Source organism: Theropithecus gelada, chromosome 8 (assembly GCF_003255815.1).
Source record: "Theropithecus gelada isolate Dixy chromosome 8, Tgel_1.0, whole genome shotgun sequence".
Lineage (NCBI taxonomy): Eukaryota > Metazoa > Chordata > Mammalia > Primates > Cercopithecidae > Theropithecus > Theropithecus gelada.
Window position 1 is genome coordinate 58,592,604 of NC_037676.1, and position 27,878 is coordinate 58,620,481.

A 27,878-nucleotide genomic window follows, 5' to 3' on the forward strand; every position below is an offset into this window, starting at 1 on the left:
AGATGAACATCTAATTCTACTAGGAATGAAAAGGCAACACAAATATGCCTTTACTTTGTGAGGCAAACATTGTTTTCCTTAATTATGAAACTAATATGTATCTTTAAAGCTGATGTTGAAAAATTGTCAAAATTAAAAAACTGACTTATCAGGTCATTATTTATAATTATCTCTCTTCCAAAGGTATTATATATTATCTATTTTAAAATTAAACTAGGGTCAACTTACATTAATATGGTTTTATAAACATATTATGTTCAAAGTCCATTGAAAAGACTGTAATGTCCTCATTTATAAAGCTAAAAAATGATCAGAAAAACTGGATAGAGAACTTGAATGCTTAGAAAAATAATTGGTGTGTAAACTATGTCCAGGAAACACAACTGACACTTTTGAAAGCTTTAGTAATCCTTGGTAGACTGCAATCCTTTAAGCATTAGGAGGAATTACGAATAATTCATCCTTGTAACACTTTGATTCCCATGTTTGAAGCTTGAGCTATTGGCGTTTCCCTTCAGTTTCAGTCTGAAGTTCATTTGCTTTCTTTCTCCCTTTGAAAGAAACCATGCAAGTGTCCACTCCAAGGTACTCACCAAGGGCTATCAACATTTTTGGAGATATTATTCTAGAAGAAAAGCAGAGAAAAAAAATTATGATCCTTTGAGAGGAGTCAAATAAACTACTTTGCAAAGAGTAACTGCAAATTATACAAAGTTCAAAGTGTCACTTAATGGAAGGATGGAAGAGAAAAGTGCTGTGTCACCCCCAAGTACCATCACCATCCTCAAGGCCAATGGCTCTTGACCCTGGCTACACCTTGGAATCACTAGAGCCTTGAAAAGCCCCATTGCTCAGGCCGCAATTTATCCCTGTATCACACCCCTGAGTTCTGTGGAAAGAGTACATATATCCTTATTTACTAGACTAAAAAAAGGTAGCAAAAACTAGAAAAATACTGGACCATTTAAGCAGAATCTCTGGAGGGTAGGGCCCAGGAATCTGTAGTTTTAAATGTTCCCTGGGTGATTACAATGTGCACCCAAGATGAAGAACCATTATTTTAGTTCCTTGAGGATAGAGGCTGTATCTTCAGCTCAGTTATGCTCAATTCAGCTTGATGTGGCAAATATTTATGGCATGCTAATTACACATTAGGTATTGTCCTAGGCTGAAGCCAGGAGCAGGAAACAATTCAGACAATATTTTCTGTTCTTAGGGATCATGCAAGGTAGCAAGTAACTACGGGTGTGATGAGTGTGCCAAAAACTAGGGACAGATGTGATGGAATGTACAATGTGGGACTTTGACTTAGCTAAGCAATCAGGTCAGCTAAGGATAAATAGGAAATATGTTGAATAGATATAAATAGTAAAGAAAGTACTGTATTTATCAGTAACATAATTTTGTAATAGTGAATCTCTGCTTGTGCTTTCTACTCTGCTACTACTTACAGCAAAGGAGAAGTATTTCTTGAGGGTAAGACCTTAAGCTCTGTAATCAAATTGGAAACTTCAGTTTGAAACTTAGTTGCGCACATATTATTAGTTGTTTAACCCTGCAAAAATTACTGTCTTTAAACCTCAGATTTCCTAAATTGATAAAACTCATGCAAAGCTATCAGCACAGTAGCTAGCATGTCACCACATAAATGCTAAATGTGGACCTGGGTGGAATCCATTAACAAATACCTGGAACTCATAGCATGGGCCTTGCATGAAGTTGCCGGAGCTATTTCGCAAAATAAAATGAAGAAATTGTAAAATGCCCTTAATATTTTTCTGGCAACATACTTGTGGTTTGTTGTCCCTTGTTTTCAAAGTAGAGCTCTACACTAATCAAACTGAATAGTTGACCAAAACCAAAAACATAAAAAACAAACAAAAAACCCTAAATAATTTGTTACTTGTTTGTGTTGAAACAAAAAATGTGTGTTTTGCAAGACCTAAATAATTGTTAAATTTAGTCAGTGTCTGAAGCAACCAAGACACAGCAATAATCCGATAAGTTGTTTTTGCACTATTAAGGTTCTTCCTCTTACCATTAAATAAATATATAAAGTAGCTTCATATGCAAAAGAGGTAGCAGTGATTGGACAATTTTTTCACAATAACCAGAATGATAGTGAGATCATTATTAACTTACTGTTTAAGAATCAATGTGATATATACAAATTTGGGTATCATTAAATAAACTTGTTCCTCTAAAATAGCATTTACAATTTTTTTGGCCACATACTCCTGCTCCAGCATTGGTAACAGAAACGGATACCTGGAATAACAATAACAAATAGTGATATTATCAGACTGGTATTTTTTGCTGTTATCATAGGGCATTGATTATGAAATTTCAGATATGGAACTATAACATACAGCTGTAAACAGTCAAACAAAGGCCAGGTGTAGTGGCTCACACCTGTAATCCCAGCACTTTGGGAGGCTGAGGTGGCTGGATCACCTGAGGTCAGGAGTTCTAGACCAGTCTGGCCAACATGGAGAAACGGCATCTCCACTAAAAGTACAAAGATTAGCCGGGTGTGGTGGTGGGCGCCTGTAATCCTAGCTACTCTGGAGCCTGAGGCAGGAGAATCTCTTGAACCTGGGAGGCAGAGTTTGCAGTGAGCCGAAATTGTGCTCCTGCACTCCAGCCTGGGCAATAGGGTGAGACTCCATCTAAAAATAATAATAATAATAATAACAACAATAATAATAATAATAAAACAAAAACAAACAAACAGAAAAACTAGTCAAACAAAATGCAAATCTTAGGAATTGCCTTGTGTTTTCTCTTATGATCAGTAATAGGACTAATGCCAATATATTTAATTTCCTGCAGTAAACTTTCTGCTTTTGTTGATTTTCTGGTGTGTGATGGTCTAAACATGGAAGTGATTGCTTTTAGATTTTTTTTTTTTTTTTTTGAAAGGAGTCTCACTCTGTCACCCAGGCTGGAGTGCAGTGACACAATCTCAGCTCACTGCAATCTCCGCCTCCCGGGTTCACGCCATTCTCCTGCCTCAGCCTCTTGAGTAACTGAGACAGGCGCCTGCCACCATGCCCGGCTAATTTTTTTTTTTTGTATTTTTAGTAGAGACAGGGTTTCACCGTATTATACAGGGTGGTCTCGATCTCCTGACCTCATGATCTGCTTGCCTTAGTCTCCCAAAGCACTGGGATTAGCTTTTAGATTTTTCGCTTCTTTCTTCCCTCTCTGTTCCTCCCAAACATCCCATAGGTGTATACTATTAAGAAGCAAAATTACAGCAAGTCGTGGCCCAATTGCTAATCCCAGCACTTGGGAGCGTGAGGCTAAGGCGGATGGATCACCTGAGGTCAGGAGTTCAAGACCAGCCTGGCCAACATGGTGAAACCTCATCTCTATGAAAAATACAAAAATTAACTGGGTGTGGTGGCCCATACCTGTAATCCCAGCTACTTGGAAGGCTGAGGCAGGAGAATCACTTGAACCCAGGAGGTGGAGGTTGCAGTGAGCAGAGATTGCCTCACTGCACTCCAGGCTGGGTGACAGAGCAAGACTCAATCTCAAAAAAAAAAAAAAAAAAAAAAAAAAAAAAATAAAAAAAATTATTTTAACAAAAAAAAAAAAAAAAAATCTCTTGAACATGTGTGATGTATCAGTTTAGATAGGTCAGTTACAACATTAAGCAGAATAATTTAAAAGTATAAAATGTCAAAGTAATAACTTACGTGATATTTATTTACATTCTGATCCATTTCAACTATTGATTTTACAAACATCTATTTCTGCTTAATTAGTTGAACCACACTCCCCTCAAAAATTCTGTTTATTTCAGCTGATTTTGGGAATCTGATCAATTTTCCACAATTGAATGTTGACAGTTAGTCTTTATATTTTATTCTCCTAAAAGTTTTCCAGAACTATAGCCTAAAGGGCTCTAATGCTTATTTAAAAATAGAATCTACAGATCATTGTTTAATTCTCTACCATTTTAGGATTGTGAGTCTTTCTTTTTGGAGAGTTCTTTTTTAGTTTGTTTATCTAAGGACAACAATTTTATAAAAGTTATCACTTAACGTCACTGACTTCTCTGGCTACCATGCCCCCTTATCCTGGCTGGTCATCTTTCTGTGATCTTAACACTCTAGTTTTTAATAAGACTTAGTCACATATTAACAATTCTTACTAATATTGTTTTAATAGTAACGTTAGAAACAAACTAAATAGCTTAAAAACACATGTAGAGTATACTTACATTAGCTATGACTACATATGTGTATATACATAGGTTTATTATCAATGCTGCTGATATAAAACATGTATAGTACATGATTTACTACTACTAATAAAATATACATTACTTTTTGTTATAAACTCCATATAATTAAACACTTTTCACAGAATGCTTTTGTTAATTTTTGTTGAATTATTGCATCACATATATTCTGTCACACAAATATGACACACTTTGGTTAACCATTCATCAGTTGATGGATATTTGGATTGTTTTTACCTTTTAGCTGTTATGAATAATGCTGCATAAACATTTGTGTACAAGTTTTTTGTGGGGACATGTGTTTTCATTTCTCTTGGACATATACCTAGGAGTGGAATTGCTAGGCCATGTGTTAATTCTGTGTTTAACATTTTGAGGAACTGTTAAAGTATTTTCCAAAACAGTTGCACCAATTTACAATACCACCAAGCAATGTGCAAGGGTTCCAATTTGTCCATATCCTCACAACACTGTTATTGTCTGTCTTTTTTATTGTGCCTTCCAAGTTAATGTGAAGTTATTCATTGTTTTTAAATAACAGCTTTATTGAGAAATAATTCATATACCATAAAATTCACTGTCTTAAAGCATAAAATGTGGTGATTTTTAGTATATTCAGAAAATCGTTCATCACTATCTAATTCTAGAATATTTTCATCACTCCCCCAAAAAACTTCATACACATTAGCAGTCATTTTCTCCTTGTCCTTTCCTTCAGTCCCTGGCAATCAATAGTCTATTTTCTGTCTTTGTAGATTTGCCTATTCTGGCTATTTCATATAAATGGAATCATACAGTATGTGGTTTTTTGTGTCTGGCTTCTTCTACTTAAAATAACATTATCAAGGTACATTTACCTGGTAGCATGTATCAATTTCATTGCTTTTTATGGTTGAATAATATTTAGTTGTATCAATATACCACATTTTGTTCATTCATTCATCACTTGATGAACATTTGGGTTGTTTTCACAATTTGGATATTGCTGCTATGAACATTTGTATAAAATATTTCATTTTCATTTATCTTAGGTATATGGCTAGGAGTTCAAATATGGTAACTTATTGTTTGCCTTTTTGAAGAACTGTCAAACTGTTTTCCAATGTGGCTGAACCATTTTATAATTCCGTCAGCAATGTATGAGGATTCCAGTTTCTCCACATTCTCATCAACACTTGTTATTGTCTGTCTATTTGAGTTTAGCCATCTTAGGGTGTTTGAAGTACTTTCTCATTGTGCTTTTGATTTGCATTTCCCTGATGATTGATGATGGTGAATATCATTTTATGTACACATTGACCATCAACCACTTATATATATATATATATATTTTTTTTAATGGATTCTCACTCTGTAGCCCAGACTGGAGTGCAGTGGCACAATCTTGGCTCATTGCAACCTCCTCCTCCCAGGTTCAAGTGATTCTTATGCCCCAGCCTCCTGAGTAGCTGGGATTACAGGCATGCATCACCACACCTGGCTGATTTTTTTATTTTTAGTACAGATGGGGTTTCACTATGTAGGCCAGGCTAGTCTCGAACTCCTGACCTCAGGTGATCCACCTATGTAAGCTTCCCAAAGTGGGATTAGAGGCATTAGCCACTGTGCCTGGCCATCTTTTTTTGAAGAAATATCTGTTCAGATCTTTTGCCATTCTTAAAAGTTGGGCTTTTAAAAATTGTTGAGTCATTAAGAATTATTTATATATTCTGGACACAAGTCCCTTGTTAGCTCTAAGATTTGCAAAAATCTTTTCTCATTCTTTGAGCTGTATTTTTACTTTATCGATGTTCCTTGAAGCATAAGAGTACTTAATTTTGATGAATCCAGTTTATTTATCTTCTGTTGTTGCTTGTATTTTGATGTCATAGCTAACAAACCATTGCTTAATTCAAGGTCATGGAAATTTACATCATTTTTCTTTAAGAGTTTTATGATTTTATCTATTACTCCTAGCTTTTTGATTTATTTTGAGTTAATTTTTGTATATGATGTAGGGGTTGACGTTCAACTTCATTATTTTGCATATGGCTATCAAGTTGTCCCAGCAGTATTTGTTAAAAAGGGTATTATTTCTCCATTGAATTGTCTTGACACCCTTGTTGAAAAGCAGTTGAGCAAAAATGTAAGAGCTTATTTCTGGACTATTGGTTCTATTCTATTGATCTATACATGTCTATTCTTAAGAAAGTTTGACACTGTCTTGATTAGTATAGTTTTATAGTAAGTTTTGAAATAGGGAAGTGTGATTCCATCCAATTTTCTTATTCTTTTTCAAGATGGCTTTGGCTTTCTGAGTACCTTGCATTTCCACATAAATTTTAGAATCCACTTGTCAATGCATGCAAGAAAGGCAGCTAGAATTTTGATAGGAATTGCATTCAATCTGTAGATCAGTTTGGGGAATATTGTGTTTTAATAATATTAAGTCTTCCAATCTGTGAACATAGGATTTATTTTTATTTAAGTCTTCTTTAATCTCCGTTGAAGATGTTTTGTAATTTTCATAGGATAAATTTTGTGCTTTTTTCATTAAATTATTCCTAAGTATTTTATTATTTTTGATGCTGTTGTTAAATTGACTTGTTTTACTAATTTCATTTTTGGATTATTCATTTCAGATGTATGGAAATACAAATGAGTTTAGTACGTTGATTTTGAATATTGATCCTTTGCTGAATTCATTTTGTAGATGTAATTTTGTGTGTGTGTGTGTGTGTGTGTGTGTTTGCATATGTATTCTTCAGGATTTTCTATATACAAGATCATGTCATCTGAGAATAAAGATAGTTTTGCTCCTTTTTTCCAATCCAAATATCTTTTATTTTATATTTTGTCTAAATGTTCTATTGAACAGTAGTTAAATCAGAGTGGTGAATTTGGATAGCCTTGTCTTGTTCTTGATCTTGGGGGGAAAGCATCCAATCTTTCAGCATTAAACATGATGTTAGCTGTGGCTTTTTCATAGATGCCGCTTATCAAGTCATGGAAGTTCCCTTTTATTTCTACTTTCTTAGTGTTTTTATCTTGAAAGCATGCTAGATTTTATCTAATGCTTTTTCTGTGTGTTTTGACATGATCATGCAGCTTTTGTTCTTTGTTCTACTGATATGATATACTGTATTAAATTCTCTTTAAATATTAACCCAATCTTACATTCCCAGGATAAATCCTATTTAATCATGATGTATTAATGCGATAGGTTGCTGGATTCAATTTACTGGTATTTTATTGAGGATTTTCGTGTTTATGTTCATAACAGGTATTGATCTTTGGTTTTATTTTCTTGTGATGTCTCTGTGTAGTTTTAGTATCAAGGTCATCCTGCCCTCATAGAGTGAGTTGGGAAGTGGTCAGTCCTTTTGTATTTTTTTGGAGGTTTTTGAAATATTGGTGGCTATTTTTCTTAAAAAGTTTTATAGAATTTCCCATGAAGCCCTCTGGATCTGGGATTTTTCTTGTGGGAATTTTTTTTTTAGATTACTAATTTAATATCTTTAAGTCTATTCAAATGTTTTTTCCTTCATGAGTCAGTTTTGTTAGCTTGTGTCTCTCTAGAAATTATTCCATTTCATCTAAGTTATCTAGTTTCTTGGCACCTAATTTTTTGTAGTATTTCCTTATGGTCCTTTTCCTTTCTGCAATGTTACCAGTAGTGAGGTCTTTGTTTTTATTCCTGATTTTAGAGGTTTGAGACTTCTCTGTTTTTTCTTTCTTGGTCAGTCTAATTAAAGTTTTGTTAATTTTGTTGATCATTAAGGTTGTTGGTTTCATTGATTTTTCTCTAGTTTTCCACTCTCTATTTCATTTATTTCTGCTACAATTATTACTTATGCTTGATTTGAATTTAGTGTGCTCTTTTTTATAGCTTCTTTAGGTGGAAGATTAGTTTGTTTATTTAAGATGTTTTATATTTTAAAATAAAATTTTCCCTAAGCACTGCTTTAGTCATATTATGTAAGTTCTATGTCACATTTCCACGTATTTGTAAATTTCTCAAATTTTCTTCTGTTTTTCATTTCTAATTTCATTTCGTCTGGAGAACATACTTTGTATGATTTCATTCCTTTGAAATTTATTGATGGCTGTTTTATGGCTCAGCATATAGTCTATCCCAGAGAATGTGTTATGTGTGCTTGAGAAGAATGTGCATTCTGCTGTTGTTTGGTGGAGCATTCTATAGATGTCTATTAAGCATACTTAGTTTATAATTCTCTATGCCCTTTGATCACAGGATCATCCTTTAATAATTCTTTTCTGAGATGGAGTTTCGTTCTGTTGCTCAGGCTGGTGTATAGTGGCACAATCACTGTTCATTGCACCCTGGACCTCCAGGACTGAAGCCATTTTCTCACTTCAGCCTCCTGAGTAGCTGGGACTACAGGCATGCAGCACCACGCCTAATAAATATGTATTAGAGACAAAGTCTTACCATGTTGCCCAGGCTGGTCTCAACTCCTGGGCTCAAGCAATCCGCTTGCCTCAGTCTCCCAATGTGTTAGGATTGCAGGCGTGAGCCATTGTGTCCAGCCGAGAATTTTTAAAATTACGTTTTTTTCCCTAGGGCATATAATATGCATCTTTACCTGTCAGAACCAATTTCAGATTTATACTCTCTTAATTCCAGTGAGATATAGGAACTTTACTCCTATATAGCTGTAATGCCTCTCCCACTTTTGTGCTATTGTTGTTATACATATTATGTCTATATGTGTTATAAACACATTATTGTAGTTATTACTTTGTAAGTTTTACATTTTAAAGAAGCTGAGAGAATGAAGGAGAACAAGTATATATTTATGGATTTTGTCATATCAACCTCCTTCATTTCTGGTTCTCGTCATCTCTTCCTGTGGATTTGAGTTACCATCTGGTGTCATTTATGTACTTCAATATAATTTTGTCCCCACTCATGTCCTTTGTACTGTTATTGTCAAAAATACTACATTTCTATATGTGGTAGACCAAATAAAACTATTATGTGCATTTTATTTATACAATTGTATTTATAATCAATGAAGAGAAGAAAGGAAAAGAAATAGGCATTTGAACTGTCTTTTAAAAATTACCTACTTTGTCATCTTTACTGTCACTTTATTTCATGTGGATTCAGATTACTCTCAGGAGTCACTTGTTTTTATTCTAAAGAATTTCCATTAATACTGCTTGTGAGGCGGTATGCTAAGCAATAAATTCTCTGCTTCAGTTTGCCTTCCTTTTGCTTTCACTTTTGAAAGAGACTTTTGCTGGATATAGGATTCTTGGTGCGTAATTTTCCCCCCAGTACTTTGAATATGTTATCACACTGCCTCTTCGCTTTCATTATTTCTGTTGAGGTGTCAGTCATTAATCACATTTGGGTTCCTTTGTATATGATGAGACATTTTTTTTTTCCTTTTGCTAGTTTCAAGATATAGGTTTGCTTGCATCTGTTAACATTTTGACTATGATATGTCTGGGTGTGGAACCCTTTGTGTCTACCCTACTTGGAGTTCACTGAGTTTCTTAAATATGTAAATTAATGTTTTTCATCAACTTTAGGAAGTTTTTAGCCCTTGCTTCTTTGAATATTTTTTCTGCTCCTTTCTCTGTATATTCTTTTTTTTTTTTCTTTGATAGAGTCTTGCTCTGTTGCCCGGGCTGGAGTGTACCGGCTTGATCTTGGCTCACTGCAACGTCCACCTCCCAGGTTCAAGTGATTCTCCTGCTTCAGCTTCCTAAGTAGCTGGGACTACAGGTGCATGCCATCATGCCAAGCTAATTTTTTTTTTGTACTTTTAGTAGAGATGGGATTTCACCATGTTTGCAAGGCTGGTCTCAAACCCCTGAGCTCAAGTGAGCCTTAGCTTCTGAAAGTGCTGGGATTACAGGAGTGAGCCATCACGCCCAGCATCTCTGTATATTCTTTTAATGTTACTCTCTTCACGTATGTATTTATTTGTTTAACAGTGTCCCAGATTTCTCTGAAGCTATTTTTTTCTTCATTTTATTTTCTCTCTTTTCTTCTGATTACATAAGCTGTATCCATATATCTTCAAGTTTACTCATTCTTTTTTCAGCCAACTCAAATCTACTCTTGAACTGCTCTTGTGAATCTTTCTTTTCAGTTATTTTTCTTTTCTGCTTCTAAATTTACATTTGTTTTTTTCTGTTTACTATTTATTGAAATTTGTTGAGACATTGTCATCATATCTTTTTCACTTCTAAGTTTACATTTGTTTTTCTTTATACTTTCAATCTGTTGAAATTTGATGAGACATTGTCATAATACCTTTTTTCATTTTTCAAACAAAGATCCTTTTAGATCTTTGAATGTATTTATAATAGCTTTCTAAGGTATCTTTCCTGAGTCCAACATCTGAGCTCCCTTAAAAGCAATTTCTGTTATCTATGTTTTTGCTTCTATGTTACCTATGTTTTTGCTTCTATGTTTATGCTTCTAAGTCATACCTTCCTGTTTCTTTGAATAGCTCATAATTTTTTGTTAAAAAGTAGACATTACAGATAATATATTTTAGAAACTCTGGATAATACTCTCCCACAGGGCTTTTAGTTATGGTTGTTGGCTTGTTTATTTATTTAGTGACTTGGCTGTACTAGTTCAGTGAAGTCTATCTCCCTCTTCTACAGTCAGTGTGTAGTTTTGGTGTCATTCCTCAGAGGATATAATCTTGGGCATGCACACTATCTTCCTGACTGTCAGAGATGACTGTGGTTTTAGCCAGACAATCTTTTACTGCCTATTTTGTTTGTCTCTTAGTCAAGCTTTGGCTGGTCTGCTTCTACTATCACACTCGCCTCTTAAACTCCACAATTTGCTAGCTGGTTGTCCTGTTCTTTTTGTATTCTGGTTCATGGTCTTACCCAATTGAAGTCGGGCCCTATGGCAGAAGCAGAGAGATACCAGTCTTTGAGGAGGGCCTTCCACATTCACCTGGCACCTGGTTACTCTGTGCTATGGAGCAGGAGATAAGGGTAATATAAAACTTACTCTTCCATGACTACTTTACCCAAATTGTCCTTATCAATCAGGATGTAAGAGTTGGAGGTGGAGATGACCGGAACCATTCTGGCAACCAGCTATTGCCACTACCCTGTATGGATCTTCCACAGTCTGGAGCCTGGGATAATGGGATCTGCTAATACTCATTGCCTGGGAAATCTACCTAAAACAAGTATCCTGCCTTAGGAATCTGGGGAAGATGGAGCCTGCTACTTGACTGCTGAGCTTAGTGGAGCAGTTCTGTCACAACAAGGAGCTGTTCTGGGAAGAAGAACTGCCTCCTTCACCAAGAGTCCCTTTCTGGATCTTCCCTTCATAAGATGATCAAGCACTGTCTGGCTGAGGTTATTCACACAATATAGGCCTTCTCCTGCATGGAGCTGTTAAAAATGGGATTTGCCAATGTTCCAATGACTGTCAAACCACCCAGAATAGCATTTGCACCCCCAGGAAGAGTGAAAGAACTGTTACTTTGTTGTCAAGTCTGCTGAAACCATTATCCCAAAAGGCAAGAGGGATTGTCCCAAGCCCCAGAGCTGTGGTCTTTTAGTGTTCTTACTGAATTTCCATAGATTTTATTCAACAAATGCTTCTCGATTTTTTGCATCCCCTTTGATCAATCTCCAGAGATTTTATTTATATATTTATTTACTTATTTATTTGTTTATTTTTTTGAGAGTCTTGCTCTGTTACTCAGGCTGGAGTGCAGTAGTGTGATCTTGGATCACTGCAACCTCCAGCTCCTGGATTAAAGCGATACTCATGCCTCAGCCCCCCGAATAGCTGGGATTACAGACGTGCGCCACTCCCACACCCAGCTAATTTTGTATTTTTAGTAGAGACAGGGTTTCACCATGTTGGCTAGGCTGGCCTCTAACTCCTGACCTCAGGTTATCTGCCCACCTTGGCCTCCCAATGTGCTGGGATTACAGGCATGAACCACTGCGCCCGGCCAATCTCCAGAAATTTTGAATGATTGTCTTTGCTAATTTTGACCAGCTTAATAGATGTCTCTTTGGGGAAAGCTTTCCCCTATACATTCTGTTAACACTTGACCACTTGTTTTGGAACTTTCTATTTAATTTTAAAGCTTCACTAGACTCTAAATAGTTTGATTGCCTCTAAGCCAGGCATTCTGTTGGCCGTCTCCATGTCCCACAAATACAGCTGATTCATGTCATTTGGATTGTGTCAGTCTCTTTTTTAATTATTGTAATAACTACACTTGTCCTCATATTCAGTTTATACTTTCCAGTATACCCACTGACTGGCTCCCTATGTAAAAGTTCTCATATTATATTTGCATCCTAGTTTGGACTGTTCTAGATAAATTTAACCTTCATACCAAAATGTCACTCTGCAATACTTCCCCCCATATATTAATCAATTTTGCCAAATATTTTATTTCTGAGGTTATTTATACCTTTGTATTCTCTTTAGGAAAAAATTATCTTCTCAATACTACAATGCTAAATATTTTCAAAGTTCTCAGTATTAATTTCTCTGTTACATTTTAATATACTGATTAGTACTTTAGGTTTAAAGTTTTACTAAATCATAAACCTCACAACTATATTATTGTCTTTAAATTGAATAAATTTATAAATATCATACATATTGAAATTTTCTATTACTAAATTAGTCATTCTCATTGTTTCTTTTGTTTATTTCAAAACTTCAAAATCATCAGACGATGACATACAGTGGAAGATTATTATAAGAGCAAAGATTAAGAGTTCACTTACTTGCTTATACAGCCTTCAAACATTCCAGTGTTGATGAAGTGTGGGCACACGATGGTGGTTTTAACTTCAGTTTTCTTTACCATAGTTAATTCCAAAAAGAGAGATTCAGCAAAGCCAAAGGCTGCAAATTTACTTGCAGAATAATCTGAAACAAAGCGAGGAACTATTAGTAATAGAGCTTGACAATTGAAATTATCTTAAAATTTGAATTAACTCTTACATTTAAAAATTGAATCTCCCTGGGCCAGTGGCTCACACCTGTAATCCCAGCACTATGGGAGGCCGAGGCGGGTGGATCGCAAGGTCAGGAGATCGAGACCATCCTGGCTAACACGGTGAAACCCCATCTCTACTAAAAATGCAAAAAATTAGCCGAGCATGGTGGTGGGCGCCTGTAGTCCCAGCTACTCGGGAGGCTGAGGCAGGAGAATGGCATGAACCTGGGAGGTGGAGCTTGCAGTGAGCCGAGATCACGCCTCTGTACTCCAGCCTGGGTGACAGAGCCAAACTCCCTCTCAAAAAAAAAAAAAAAAAAAAAAAAAGGAATCTCCTTCCCCTTTCTCCGGCTTGTCCTTGGGGACAAAGCATTCCTGTCAGAGTCAATTTATGTGGGCAAACACTCCACTCCTACATCTCCACACTCCACTCTTATGTCTCCACATGCTATATCCAACAGAAAATGGAAATCATATCAGTGTTTCCTAACCCAAGAAGACCAAAGCCAATAGGCATATTCTGGTTTTTTTTTTTTTTTTTTTTTTTTTTTTTTTTTTTTAAGAGAATATATCTCCTTCTGGAAATAGAAGAGAATGCTGGTATTATGAATAGAGTCAGCTATTTCAGAGATTTCCCCTTGGTGCAGGAAGAGCTTCTATCTCTCTTGGAAGAGTCCTAATTTCTGAGTTCTGTGACACATGGTGAAACAAAGTACTCACCCGATAGTCCATTAATACCAAATACTCCTGCTATACTTGAAATACAAACCAGGTGACCATGGTTAGCTTTAATCATGGCAGGAAGGAAGGCCTTACAAGTCTGGAAGATATAAATGCATTTTGTTAATATTTCATTCATTACTATATTTGCTTCATAAGTATTTGATGAATTGACTAATTTAACACATATTTATTTAACACCATAATGTGTTAAATTCTGTGGCAGTAGAAAAGTAGGTACCATATAGTCATTGTTTTCAATGAGATTAGAGGCTATTATGTACTAATCTATATTATTTGATTTCTTTTTCTTTTGAGGTAAACTATACTAATTGAATCAAATGAACATTTTATATTTGTGGTTGGCTAAAAGTCTTAAAACCTAGTTTTCTGGTAAGCTGAACTTTTCCATGTAGTTTTTAGCAATTCATATTAAAATTTAATTGCATTTACCTTCCTGGCTTTACCCTAAACAAGATTTGCCCTTGCCCTGATGGTTTGGCAGAATGGGAGGAATTGTTTAAGGAAAGTGAATTTCAGTGCAAGCTAAACACACCCAGGTGAGTAAAGCACTACCACATCTTAGATCTATTCTTATTTCAGCACTCCTTTTCTCATTCACTGTGTAAATCCACGTTTCTAATATCATTATCTCATTGGTTGTGTTATTCTACTGGTTCTCTCATCAGTGATTTCAACCTAACCTTTACAATGCTCATGATCTGTTTCTGTGAGATTGCAATGTTAACATTGTTAGAATTTGGTATTTATAGTTTTGAAGAGTGCCAAGATGTGCTCACCTACAAGGGACCAGTAGAACAGAGAGCAGACACTGGATCAAAGAGTAACACATTTGTTCTTGAGATATTCTTTATCTCAGTAACTTTGTCCTAGAGCTGCTGAACTAATTGACAAGTTTCTGCTTAGATGTGAACAATTGGCCTCTTATGACATTTCCTATCCAAGTGAGGTGACAATTTATACATCCGTGTCTTATAGTTGTAACATTTTTGTCTTTCAAAAATTAAATTCTTGTCGCATCAGTCATGACTGAAGACTAGTTAGAAATGACAAGAGCTGGTTATTGTCTTTCAACACAAAGGTGTGAAAGATCTGGCCAGAGGCCCAGACAACATCTCAGTGACTGTCTGGTAGACCCAGTTAGGTTTAAGGACAGGAAGCCTAGGTATAGAGGCCCAGCAGTGGCAGCACTATTGATATCTAAAAGTTTATGAAACTTTCAAGAAAATGAAACTGAGAAATGGAGTTGAAGGTGAGTGTCAGTGCTACCTTTATAAGAAATCCCATGGCTGGGGACAGTGAAACTCCCCAGAGTAAGGGAGAGAAAGCAGTGGCCTACAATAGTTTGTGATACAACTGAACACTGGTGAAATTAAAAAAAAAAAATGATGAGGGTGGGAAGTCACCTGTTCACAGGGATGTAGCCACTTTTAGGAGTTTTGGTTTTTGAGATAGAGTCTCTCTCTGTCACCCAGGCTGAAGTGCAGTGGTGTGATCTCAGCTCACTGCAACCTCTGCCTCCCAGGTTCAAACCATTCTCATGACCCAGCCTTCCCAGTAGCTGGGATTACAGGCACGCACCACCATGCCTGGCTTGTTTTTGTATTTTTTGCAGAAATGGGGTTTCGCCATGTTGGTCAGGCTGGTCTTGAACTCTTGGGCTCAAGTGATCCACTCGCCTCAGCATCCCAAAGTGCGGGGATTACAGGCATGAGCCACGGTACCTGGCCTAGGAATTCAGTTTTGTTTGCGTTTCTCTATCAACTTTTTTTTTTTTGCAAATGTTTCTGTATGTGTATTTACTTTTGGCTGTGGCTGAATTTGCGGCTAGCTTCTTGTGTGTTCAGTTGAGAAAAGTTCTCCCTCCTAGAGGGGAAAGTAGTAGGTAATGACAAAGGTCTGTTTGAATTTGCAGCCCTATCTACCAGTGGGGCACTTTTTTAGAACATTCTAGAAGATGAATTGCTCATAGGGACCCATAACTAGTGCTCACTAGATGTATATCTATTATTAAAGGAAAGAAAAAGGAGTAAAGTAAGTGTTGAGTCAGCAATTAGTTGCCAAAAATGTATTTTACCTTTTGTAAAATGTTTTTAGTGCCTGAGAGATTAGTAGAAAATTACATATGGATCTAGATTTGTACATTACTCCTAATCAAAGTAAATCTGTGAACAAATCAGATTTGTTTGACAAACAGCTATATGCTGTTTATCAGGATTTTGTTTGATAAACAGCTATATCCTGTTAATTAGAATTTTCTGATTTTATCACATGTGGGATGTAATGAAAACAAACATCAGATTTGCTGGATTTCATTTTAATGCATTTATGTAAGACTTTTTTTTTTTTTTTTTTTCATGGAAAAGCCAAATTAATACCCTTTCTAAATTTTTCAACGCTGGTTTATGGGTCAGACAGATTATCTTTGTTTCCACAAAACATTTCTGGTTATAAAGAATACAGATATGCATACAGTTAAATTGAGCTACAATGAATGATGACTTTACTGTCAAATAAAGATTGATGTTTTTGAACTTTAGTGTTGCAAGTTGCTTTTTCTTAGTTACTGCACTTGCATTGCCTTTTATAAGTTTTCAATGTTGTCCCTTTGACAAGCTTTTAATATCAACAGTGATTGTATTGCTCTGTAGTGTAACTTAAATGGCTTGAATATTTTAGGATAATATTAAGTTGTGTAAATTTATGAGAAATTTTTGGTTACCAATGCAATTAAAAAATTAAAATTCACAGAGAAAGGGTATTGAGTCACTCAGCACCACTTTGACTTGTTTTTTTGTAAAGTTTCAATTGAGATAGTAAATTCAATGTAATATACAACTTAACTTTTAATATGATAAAGTTGTTTATGTTTTAAAGTGATCATTGAAAGCTAAAAATGATATAGGTACATAGTGATACAGTTTTTGTGTGTGTTTAAGCTCATACACACATATAAGAGCATATTAAAGTTAATGAACAAAAGAAACAAATATGATAAAGATGATGGACCTGGTAGCTTAAAATCTCTTGGAATATTCCAGTCTGTTATAAACAAGAGGTATTGGAAGCTTATTTTTGACCTTTGTGTAGTCTGCCCAGAGAGCACGGATTCTTATCTTGTCAAAATATTCTTACTCTGAGCACTTAAGCCCTAATTAACTTTTTGTTAAATCAAATAGCCAAAAATTTGCCGCATCTGAAAGATCTAAAATCCCTTAATAATTGTACTGTGATGTGCTATTAGGTATATTTAAAAATCAAAACAAAACTATTGTCACTCTGGTTCTTAAGGCAGCCAATTATAGCTATTCCATAGTTTTTGTTTAGAAAAATAAATCTATAGAGGTGTTTTTGCATTCAGAGTCATCTTTGGTACTTCTTAGGTGACCAAATCACCCATTGTCTGTTCCCTTGGCCTGATTTCATAACACAGCAATTAACAGCAGGGTCGCTAGAGAAAATGAGGTATATTGGGTATGCTCCACATTTCCTAATTAGCTGAACCCTATTTAGGACCTGCCCTGAGAAAATGTGGGGAAAAATTGTCAACTCCAAAAGGAAACTCAACCTTTTCTTGGATGAATTTATTAATACAAATATATTTACCCAGAGACTGCACACTTGCCAGGACAGTCAGAAAGACCCTGAGGATTTGTCAGTGCTCTTGCTATAATAAGTAACCAAATTCTTATAAAATAATTATGTCTTACATCCCAATAGCAGATTCTATTTTCTTAATTTGGTATTTTTGGTTATTGAAATGAATTAACTAGAGCCATTCAGTTTTGTCATCAGTAGGTAATTTCTAGTCTTCCTCTTCTTTCCTGGAGGCTTCTAGTACTATAAACTGGAAACTGTGCCTGTTAAGACAGCCCAGAAGGACACACTCAGAGTTGCAGTGTGGCCTGGACCGTGCCAAGGATTGACTCATTGGAATGGGCTTCCCAGTGTAGGCTGACATTGCCACAGTGAGGAGGCCCCTGCAAGGTCACGTCTGGGGCTGAGCCAGGTCCACAGAACCTGTTTAGTCCAGGAGCAGATGACTATGTGAAAGCAGGCCCTGACCAGCATCAGGCAGAACAGAATTAATAGTATAAGTCTGGGTCACAGCATCAGTGAGGGAAATTTCATGTGGTCAAAGTTCTATTTTCTGATGGGCATGTGAGCAAGCCCCTTTTCTTTCTTGATGTGTTTCCAGTTCTCTCTTCAGGAAGCTAATGGAAAGCGGAACTCAACTTTTTGAATGCTATTTTAATTCAGGGAAAAATATCTTATGGGGATCTTGGTTTAGATTATAAACTAAGTGAAGATTCAAAGGAATGTAAGGATGATAATAATTTTAGTACTTGAAATTCAGACAAATGTTTTCACAATAGGTTAAGCTTAGAAAAATGTGTGGAATGAAATTTAACTTATTCTAATCATTGTACATTCATATGCAATCAAGCTAATTTTACAGATAATATGAAAGCTATTAATTGCCCTTTTGCACAAACCTACTGAAGGCAGTTGGGTAGATTCTATTGCAATGACTTACTGAGATCCTTCATCTTTCATGGTGATGTGCCTATTTGTACCTGTTCAGTAAGAGCCAGGCCTTCTTTTTCCAGGATATAATGAATAGCTTGATAATGCAACCAGAGCACAGGTGTACCCCATTTAAGAATAAGTTTAATTTAATCATGTATGACAAGCCTATTCTTCAGGGATGATGGTTGCTGTTCATATATTGAACCAGCTGTCTCCTCAGGAAATTGAACTGATACCTGCTTTATGGGTCATAGGTCCCCTGCCAGCCTTACAGGTAGTAAGGGAGGTCACTTCCTGGCAAACCAGTAGCCTTGGCAGGTTTGAGAGACCTCAAGATAAAAAAGCAAATCTCTTACTAGAAGAACTGCAGTACAATCTCTCCCCAGAAGTACTGCAGGCAGCACCCGGTGGAGACGTATTTCTTGGGTTTGGTTTCACAGCCTTGAAATAGATAAGCTAGTAAGAGCCGTAGAACAAAATTTTAAAAAGTTCTCTAATTCTTGAGATGAATCAAGAGTCTTTCCATCATCTTCAGATGGAAGTTGACTTCCTGGTTTCAGTGGTTGCTCAGTATCATCTGTCTCTAGGCTTGCTGACACACAACCGGAAGGCTTATGTGTGTTTATGAATAGCTCTGAGCACCTGTAGAGCTGATTCAAGGCAAACAACAGAGCACACACACAACATAAAGATACAAGTTCAGAGGCTACATGAAGCCTGAAGAATGAGAAAGGGCTACTACGTGAGTCAGGAGAAAGAATATTCCTGCTGGAGAGAGAACAGCTTGTACAAAAACCCTCAGATGAGAAAGAGCTTGATGTTCTCTGGAGTTTAATCAGGAAACTTGGCATGTAGAAAGTTAGCAGAAAGTAGAGAGAATGAGAGGTGAAGGACAGATAAGGGAGGCCATGACAGGCAACTGTATGTTATTCTAAGTGCATTTGGAAGTCTCAATATTTTTCAGCTGTGGAGTGAGATGATTATTTGATTAACCTGTTGAAAAGATCACCTTGCTCCCAGATAAAAATGGGTTAGAAGGCAAAAGTGTTGAGGGTGGAAGGCCCTGAGGAGAGCTGTTGGTGAGAGATGAGGATGGTTTGATCTAGGGGCTGGCGGCAGAAGGGAGAGACATGCACTTGGGCATGTCGTGCAGGGACAACCAAGGATGTGGGGTGAGGGAAGGGGAGGAATCAGGATGATTTCTAGATTTGTGATGTGATTGGAATGAATGCACCCTAGCTCCATTTAGTAAGATGACATTTCCCCTTTCTGAAGGAAATGTTTGGGGTAGGGTAGTACAGGGAAGGAAATCAATGGTTTTCACAAATGTTTCTGGGAAGTATATTATATGGCAAGCACTGTGGTAAGTGCTCAAGGAATATTGGTTAAAATAGGTTAGTGGGGGTTCCCATTAGCTTTTCGGTGACCAAGGAAGAAGACCAAGGATATAGTTCTGAGTTCCATGGAGAGTGGTATAAAAGAGTAGCATGGAAAGAGGGAGGAATCAGGTGACACGTAAAGGAAGCCCATTCCAAGGTCCTATTTTCAGAGACACAGAGGACTGGGGCCATACCTGTCCCCACTTCCCCATGTCTCCCAAGACCCTGGTTTCAGCACCTTTTCCTCCCACAGGCCCCATTTGCCACTGATCCCTGTTCATCCCCTGGCAGCATCAAGTATGAACCCTCTTAGTGGAAACATCTCTGGTAACTCCTCTCTCCTTTAGCCTCTACCCACTTTCTAGAGTTGCACTGACCAAGGAAGTAGCCTCTAAGCATGTGTGGCTATTTAAATATGCATTTAAGGCTGGGTGTGGTGGCTCACAGCTGTAATCCCAGCACTTAGGGAGGCCAAGGCAGGCGGATCACCTGAGGTCAGGAGTTCGAGACCAGCCTGGTCAACATGGTGAAACCCCATCTCTTCTAAAAATACAAAAATTAGCTGGACGATGGTGGGCACCTGTAGTCCTAGCTACTCAGGAGGCTGAGGCAGGAGAATCACTTGAACCCAGGAGATAGAAGTTGCAGTGAGCTGAGATTGTGCCACTGCACTCCAGCCTGGGCAAAAGAGCGAGACTCTGTCTCAATAAATAAATAAACATGTATTTAAATAGATTATATGATACAAAGTTAAAAGTTTAGTGCCTCAATCCCATTAACCACATTTCCAGTGCTCAGTAGCCACAGATGACTAGAGGCTGTCATAGTAGGAAGCACAGATGAAGGGCATTTCCCCCATCAAAGACAGCCCTACTGGGCAACATTGTGTAAACCACTCCAGGCCTCAGGAAAGACACTCATGAATGAGTCATGAATTCACTCATTCTCTTTCTGTAATTTTTCCCTCCTCCACACTTCTTCCTTCTGTAAGCATGGGCCACCATTTACCGGTTGGGGAATTCATTTAAATACTTTGGGCCTCAGTTTCCATATTTGTAAAATGAGAATGAAAAAGGCATCATGGCTGCAAGTACTCAATAAATGGTGGTGATTGTGATCCATCCCAATCTTAATTCCTGTATTAGAATGCCCAGTCCTGCATGCCCATAAACCACCACACTAAAAATAGCCCCTGTCTCTGCACAAGCTCCTTTTGCACTCATGGCCAAATTAAATCTCTCTTGTATAATTGCTGTCACTCTTAGTTTGTATTTGGGTGGGAAGATTTCTGAACAGCCTAATAAGTCTTGAGAACGAACTGCAGAGGGTAGAGGGAAGGAAATTACTCTGATAATTTGGAATAAAACAAGATCAGGAAAAGCACAGCAGATAAACCCTGCAAGGATTGAGACCCCACATCTTTCAATGGAAAATCCCCAAATGGTATGTTTATAGAGAAATGCACGAACAAGTGTTTATAGGACTGCATGGAATTTTCGTACTCACCAACGAAAGAAAATGGTAAAGAAAGAGATTTACCCAGAAATGAGAGATGGCGTTTACAAGAAAGGATTTTTCCACCATGTGATCTGGAGTATCGAGTAAGAACTTTCCTGTGACTATACCAGCATTGTTAATGAGGATGGTCACGTCACCAACTTCTTTCCTGACCTGGCCAGAGGGAGGCAAGCATTAGTTCAACTGAGGCGTTGCATTTTCACATTTATTTTCCCAAGTTGCAATTTTTTTTTCTCATTTTTTTCATATAGTTCCTCTGAAGCTAGATATTTTTATCTTGCATGTAGAAATTCCTCAGCTTTAAAGTAACTTTATGACAAATTATCTTAAAAAAAAAAACCAGATTTAGCCAGATTCTGGATTTTTTTTGTGTGAAGACGGCCTGCAGCATATTTTCCTCACCTCCCATTTCTGTTACACGACTGCCCGTTCCTGGGTCACTAATGGCAGTGGAGTCTGAGTGACACTGCCTCCCTGCATGTCTCAGGACGGTTCCCTTCAGATGGCCTACAGGTTTTTCCGTAGTACGTCAGCGGGTGTCTGATGCCTGCTTCTGTGGGCATCATCTCCCCTACTCCTCTCTGAGGAGGAAGGCAAGACATATCTCATTCCCTCAAGCCAGATCAGTTTTCGGCATGAACACATCCTAAACATGGATGCCTTTCATCGGCTGCGGATGGACTTCCATGTTTCTGTGCTCTTCTATCCAACAGACCCTGTCGAATCGAATTACTCTCTGTGACTGATGTTGCCTTGAGTCCCTCAGCTGTGCCGCTCTTACGTCTCTTAAGTCCTCATTCATTTTCCTTCACTCTTCCCTCCTAAGTTGCCCACCTCATCTGCCTGCATAAACCCCAGTATACCACAAGCGCTGCTCAGAGAAGAGTATGCTTCAGGAAACACCTGAGAGACTGGTTTCCTCTCTTCACCTTTTTGACTCACATTATTATGACTTTGTAGGTGACATTGAGAAAGCTGACCCAATGGCAAACCATGAAGTATGTTTAAACAGCAATTAAGACTTTCCTCCCCTGAACTGGATCTCTCAGCTTATACAACCATCTGTTTCTTTGTTTCTAAACAAGGAGCACCGCCTGCCCTGACTTTGTTTTCTAATTCCTGGTTCATGCACTGCTAGCTGAGCCTGCCAGATAACACGATTTGGAGAATAAGGTAAATATTGCTGCTGATGTAGTAGATTGGAATGAGCTAGGAAAGGAATAGTTAATACTGCTGAGCTGATGCTGGGCTGAGGAATTAGATTCCTCTGTTAGGGAGAGAGGCAGGGCAGAGGCAAACATCCACAGGAGACTAACTTTTAAAGAAAGGCATCCCATTGGTTTGGTGAAGCAATCAGTGTGAGCAAGTGCTCATCAAGACCAATGAGGTGGAAACAGAGACCCAAGAAAGAGGTGGAATCTTCAGCTTAATATGTTCCTGAACACTTAAGAAAAGCCCAGTGGCTTCTGTCTGCAGTTTAAGAAGCCCTGAGCCTTAGGGACAACAGGGCCAAGATAAATTTTATCTAGATCATGGGATTTAATTTTCACTGTAACTCCAAGAGGCAGTCTAGGGAGCCATCATTATCCTAGTATACAGATGGGGAAACAGGCTCTGAGAAATTAAGATCTTGCCAAAAGACCCATAGCTTTTGAGAAGAGCAACAGTGATTCATACCCAATTTAAATTCACACAAAAAGCTGTTTTCCCCCAAATTTACTGCTCTTTCTAGTCAAAATGATTATTGCTGTAACAGGCAAGTTTCATGTGTGTGCACATGCACACATATGCACACGTACAAATAAATATTAATGATTGATTGGATCTGGACATTTGAAAATAAATTGTGAACCTGCTTATTTTAACAAAAGCAATTTATTAATATATTGGTGTTCTATGTTGGAGATGAGAATGTTACCTCAATCTAATTTTGGGAAGTTAATGACTATGCACTTTCAGAATGCTGTTATTGCTATTCACCTTTCCACAAATTTCAAGGAATCCGGTAAAGCCTGTGGTTTGTTGAAAGTCTTGAAGTACAACCCTAGTATTTAGGTTTCTTGGAAGTTGCTACATAATTGAAATTATACAGAAAAAGCATATAAAGTAGTTGGCTGAGAAAAATTCTATTTATAGGAGTGCAGAAAAGAACATTTTAATGTGAAAAGATAATTTTAGGTTAAAGTTTTTAGTCTGGTTTCTACTAAGTAGCAAGAAAATGTTGACCAAGAAGGAAAGATTTGTTAGGGGTTGGCAATGGGGCAAAAGGGCAGGAGATTACAATACTTTTGATCAAAGAAAGAGGATTATGAGGGGGTCTTTCCATTATGCACATATTGTTGATGTCCCTTTGGGGATGCAGCATGGGGTCTGTCCTAGGTGATGGGGTCCCTCACTTGTCTGCTCTAAGGCCTGGGTAAGTTCCTTAAGCTCTCTCTGCCTCTGCTCCATCACTAGTAAAATGGAGAAAATGATTCCTTAAGCTCTCTCTGCCTCTGCTCCATCACTAGTAAAATGGAGAAAATGATAGTACCTGCTTCCTTGTGAAGATTATATGGGATGATACTTTGGAAGAAAAAACTTTCTCCAGGGTCCTGATCTGGCTAGTTAGTGGTACTGGGACTGGAGCTCTGTTAGACTGCTTCCCAAGCTCATCCCGGATATATTCGTCTACGAACTTTTCCAGCCACGTGTCTTTCCCTTTACAAATGAGGACTAACTTTGATTCCACTTGCTTTGTACTAAAATATGCCTAAGGATCTACAATACAATACTTGCATTAGCTCATGATGAATTATAAAGAAAAAATCCTGTGGGACCACCAAATAAAGAAGAAGGCAATAGAAAATGATGGATAAGGGTGAAGAGGGTGCTTCAGAAGGTTAAGTGTCACAGAGTAGGATTCAATCAATGTTTTTTGAATGGATCAATAAGTGAATTTCATATGTAGAGCTTAGATTGATTGCCGAAGGGATGGAAAATCCCTTGGATATTCTGTTATCAAAGTGTTTGCACCGCTTTGGGCCATAGCATAGTGGATAAGAGAACACACTTTGGCTTCAACCTGACTGGGTTTTGGCTAATCATTCGTTTTATGATCTTGGGCAAATTACATATTCATTTTGTTCCTCAGTTTTCTCATTTGTTAGTGGGGATGACGATAATGATGTATACCTAAGAAGGTGGTATTGTGTTGATTAAATGAGTGGTGATGTGTGTAATGTGCTTAGAATAGTAACTATTTGTGATATAGTGGGCTTTTGTTTTTTTTCTAGTGTGTCTTGACCAATTTGAGGCAATGGCTAGAGGCTGATCAGTTCCCCTTCCTGAGCAACCAGTTAAGTCCACATATCCAAACACTTCCCTTATTGAGTCCTCACACTCTGGGCTGCTCTATGCCCACCCCAGTCACACCAGGGCCAGGTACCAGACAACCAGGGGCAGCCTCTATGCCCTAGAGCCCCCTGAAGTTATTACAATTAACCAGGGCTGAACATGCTTACCCTGCCTTGCCCATTCCTTTCTGAGGAAAACACATAAAGGCCCCCACCACTGGCCCAAACTCCCTGCTTCATGAGTGACCCCAGTGCTCCCCTTCATGGTCCTGCAGGCTGTGCTGTGTTCGCCCCCAGGCATAGTGAGCAAAACAAAATGGAAATGCTCGATTCTGTTTCTTTCTTTCCATCTGCATCTGGCCTCACCACACCGTACTTGAGGTAACATGGCCGAAATGCTACTCAAAAGCTGACCCATTGTTGTTAGGGTACCTGCTAGCTACATAGCAGATGGTAGCTGCAATTTAGAGTATTTGTCAATATTTAATGTGGAGTTAGAACAAATATCAACAGGCTAAGTCTAAGAGGAAATTTGGTCTAAAATATGCTAAATGCATATTTATATTTTTTTGTTTTGTTTTTACTGTATACTTCATATATAGCCTCAGTACATGATGATAATGGATATGATGCATTAGAATCACAAACCATCGGCCTGGTGTGCTGGTGCACGCCTGTAATCCCAGCACTTTGGGAAGTCAAGGTGGGCGGATCACTTGAGCTCAGGAGTTCAAGACCAGCCTGGCCAACATGGTGAAAACCAGTCTCTACTAAAAACAGTATATAAAAATTAGCTGGGCATGGTGGTGTGGGCCTGTAATCCCAGCTACTGAGGCAGGAGAATTGTGTGAACTGGGGAGATGGAGGCTTCAGCGAGCTGAGATGGGCACCACTGCACTCCAACCTGGGCAACAGAGCAAGACTATGTCTCAAAAACAAACAACAAAAAAAGAGGAATCACAAATCACAAAACATAGAAAGTTAAGTTAAAGCTGGATATCATCTTAAAGATCATTTGGTTCAATCCTTTCGTTTTACAGTTGAAGAAACAGGGACCTAGAAAGGGCCAGTAACTTGTTAAACATTGTACAACCAATGAGCTGCAAAGCCAGGAGGAGGTCTCTTTTCCACCACCTCCGGCGGGTGAATGAGACCCCCGAAAACGCAGCTGGGCAGCTCTGGGCTCAGTCTTCTCAGTTTCCCACTTGCCTTGTTTACACTGTTCTCCCTTTTGGAGGTTACACAGTCTGATTTCTGACATGCAGAGTCAAGCAGGAAACACACAGAGAGCTCGAGGGAAATTTATGGCAAACTTCTATCTGTAAAAGTGCATATGAGATGCAGTATTTTCCTTGGGAATAGAAGCAGAGAACACCAGTCAGCTTACCTGATCAGCAACTCTGTAGACCTCTTGTCTGTTGCTACAGTCACACGTATAGGGAAACACTTTCTCACCACCGTTTTCTTTGGCCAGTCTACACGTTTCCGTATTGCCTTCTTGATTAATGTCCCATAGAACTAAAATGGCTCCAAGTCTGGCAAAACGTATGGCCAATTGCCTCCCAAGTCCACTTCCAGCTCCCGTTATAAGTACAATCTCTCCAGCAACATTCTTTTTCGTCTTGGGAATTATCTTGTAAACCAAAGATTCCAAAAAGTAATATAGAAATTTTCCCAAAACTGCGGAGGTATCTACAATCACATCCATGTTGATTGACTGCAGAAAGGAATGTCCGAATAAGGAAAAAGGCAACTGATAAATCCATGATACTCCGGCAACAATTACAGTACACAGAGAGCATTTTGCACAAGGAAATTTACCTTTGAGATTTACCTTTCATTCTTCAAAACATACAAATTAACAACAATTGACACAATTGTCAAATTTAAAATTTATATAAATAATGATTATGGAAATATTTTTTTGTTAACAAGTACCTTTCCCTACAGGGCACTTTCTTACACTAATCTCATTTAACCCATAGGTAGTTCGGTAGGTCACAGATTACTAGGGCAGTTTTACAGCTAAAGACATAAAATCTTTGAGCCTTGCCTTGCCCGGTATTATTTGACTAGTAAACTAAGATGTTGGAAGTACATTAAGTGCTCTCAGGGTTGCAGAACAGTTAAGTGGTGCCACTACAATCCCACAAAGGACTTGGACCCAGGGTTGTGTGACAGGGAGTCTGATTTTCAGTGGGATAGTGAAGACATTGCGAAAAATGGGCAGGGAGGATTGCATTTGAGTTTTAGCTAGAAGGCTGCCTCCAAGACAGAACAAGGAGAAAGGGTATTACAGTTGCCCCTTGTTAACTTATTGAGAATATTAACTATATTCTGAAAGGTATTATCCTTGAAAAATTTGGGGGACTTAAAGTGTTCATTCAGAGATTTCCAGCTTGCAGTCATCAAAAAGATTAAGCTATGAAAAATTCACTGTCTTCTCTAAGCTTATATAGACTTTTCTATTTCAAGCACAACCCTAGAAACATATAGTATATTACAATGATGAAACGAAGCTGTGTTTTATCACCTATTAAAAAACACAGGTATTATGGAGAAGGCACTCTGGGCCACAGGATTTTTGAGTGGAGAAGAAGAGAGAATTGAGACTTCCCTCGTAACTTTTCTGTACGAGAAAGTTTGTTATCCAGGTAGGTGATTTATCTTGAAAGAAATTCAAGTAGCTTGCTATGAAAATCACTAAATTTCAGCAACATATTGTTATGCTTTGGGACCACTTTGAGGACAAGAGTTTTGACATTGTTTTCAATCCTGAACTAATAGACCACACCCTTAGACCACTGAAAGCTTTCAATTTTGGAATAAAAGAAAAAAGTACAAATGAGCCTTGATAGAGAGAGTGCCAACCAGAAAAGACAATTGTTCCTATGTAGGTCCTGGGGCAGTTGTGGCAACCAGGCAGTTAGAAAAAAAAATTTGTGAAGCGTTCCCATTAGCAAACACTTAAGTGCTAAAATGGAACCATGTGCTTATTTCATTCTCAGAATAGCCTTGTGGGGTAAATGTGAGGCTTAGATGGTGACATAACTCGCTGAGGGTTGCACCATTTGTAGGTAGCAGTGGGATTTGAGCCCAGATTCTATGATTCCAGAACTCTTATTCTTTTGACTACTACACATGTAACTCCCCAAATGAC

The 27,878-nt window shown here is 37.8% G+C and overlaps 1 protein-coding gene across 1 annotated transcript; it reads right to left on the minus strand.

Moving 5' to 3' along the window:
• Positions 1–498: 498 nt before the first annotated feature.
• Positions 499–26,426, minus strand: LOC112629743 (short-chain dehydrogenase/reductase family 16C member 6-like). The gene is made up of 6 exons (XM_025393295.1): positions 26,106–26,426; positions 21,405–21,536; positions 13,915–14,035; positions 13,001–13,145; positions 2,143–2,268; positions 499–625 (listed from the first exon to the last, which is right to left on the minus strand). Exons 1-6 carry the CDS (start codon positions 26,424–26,426, stop codon positions 499–501), a joined length of 972 nt encoding a protein of 323 aa, XP_025249080.1.
• Between the last annotated feature and the right edge of the window lie 1,452 nt (positions 26,427–27,878).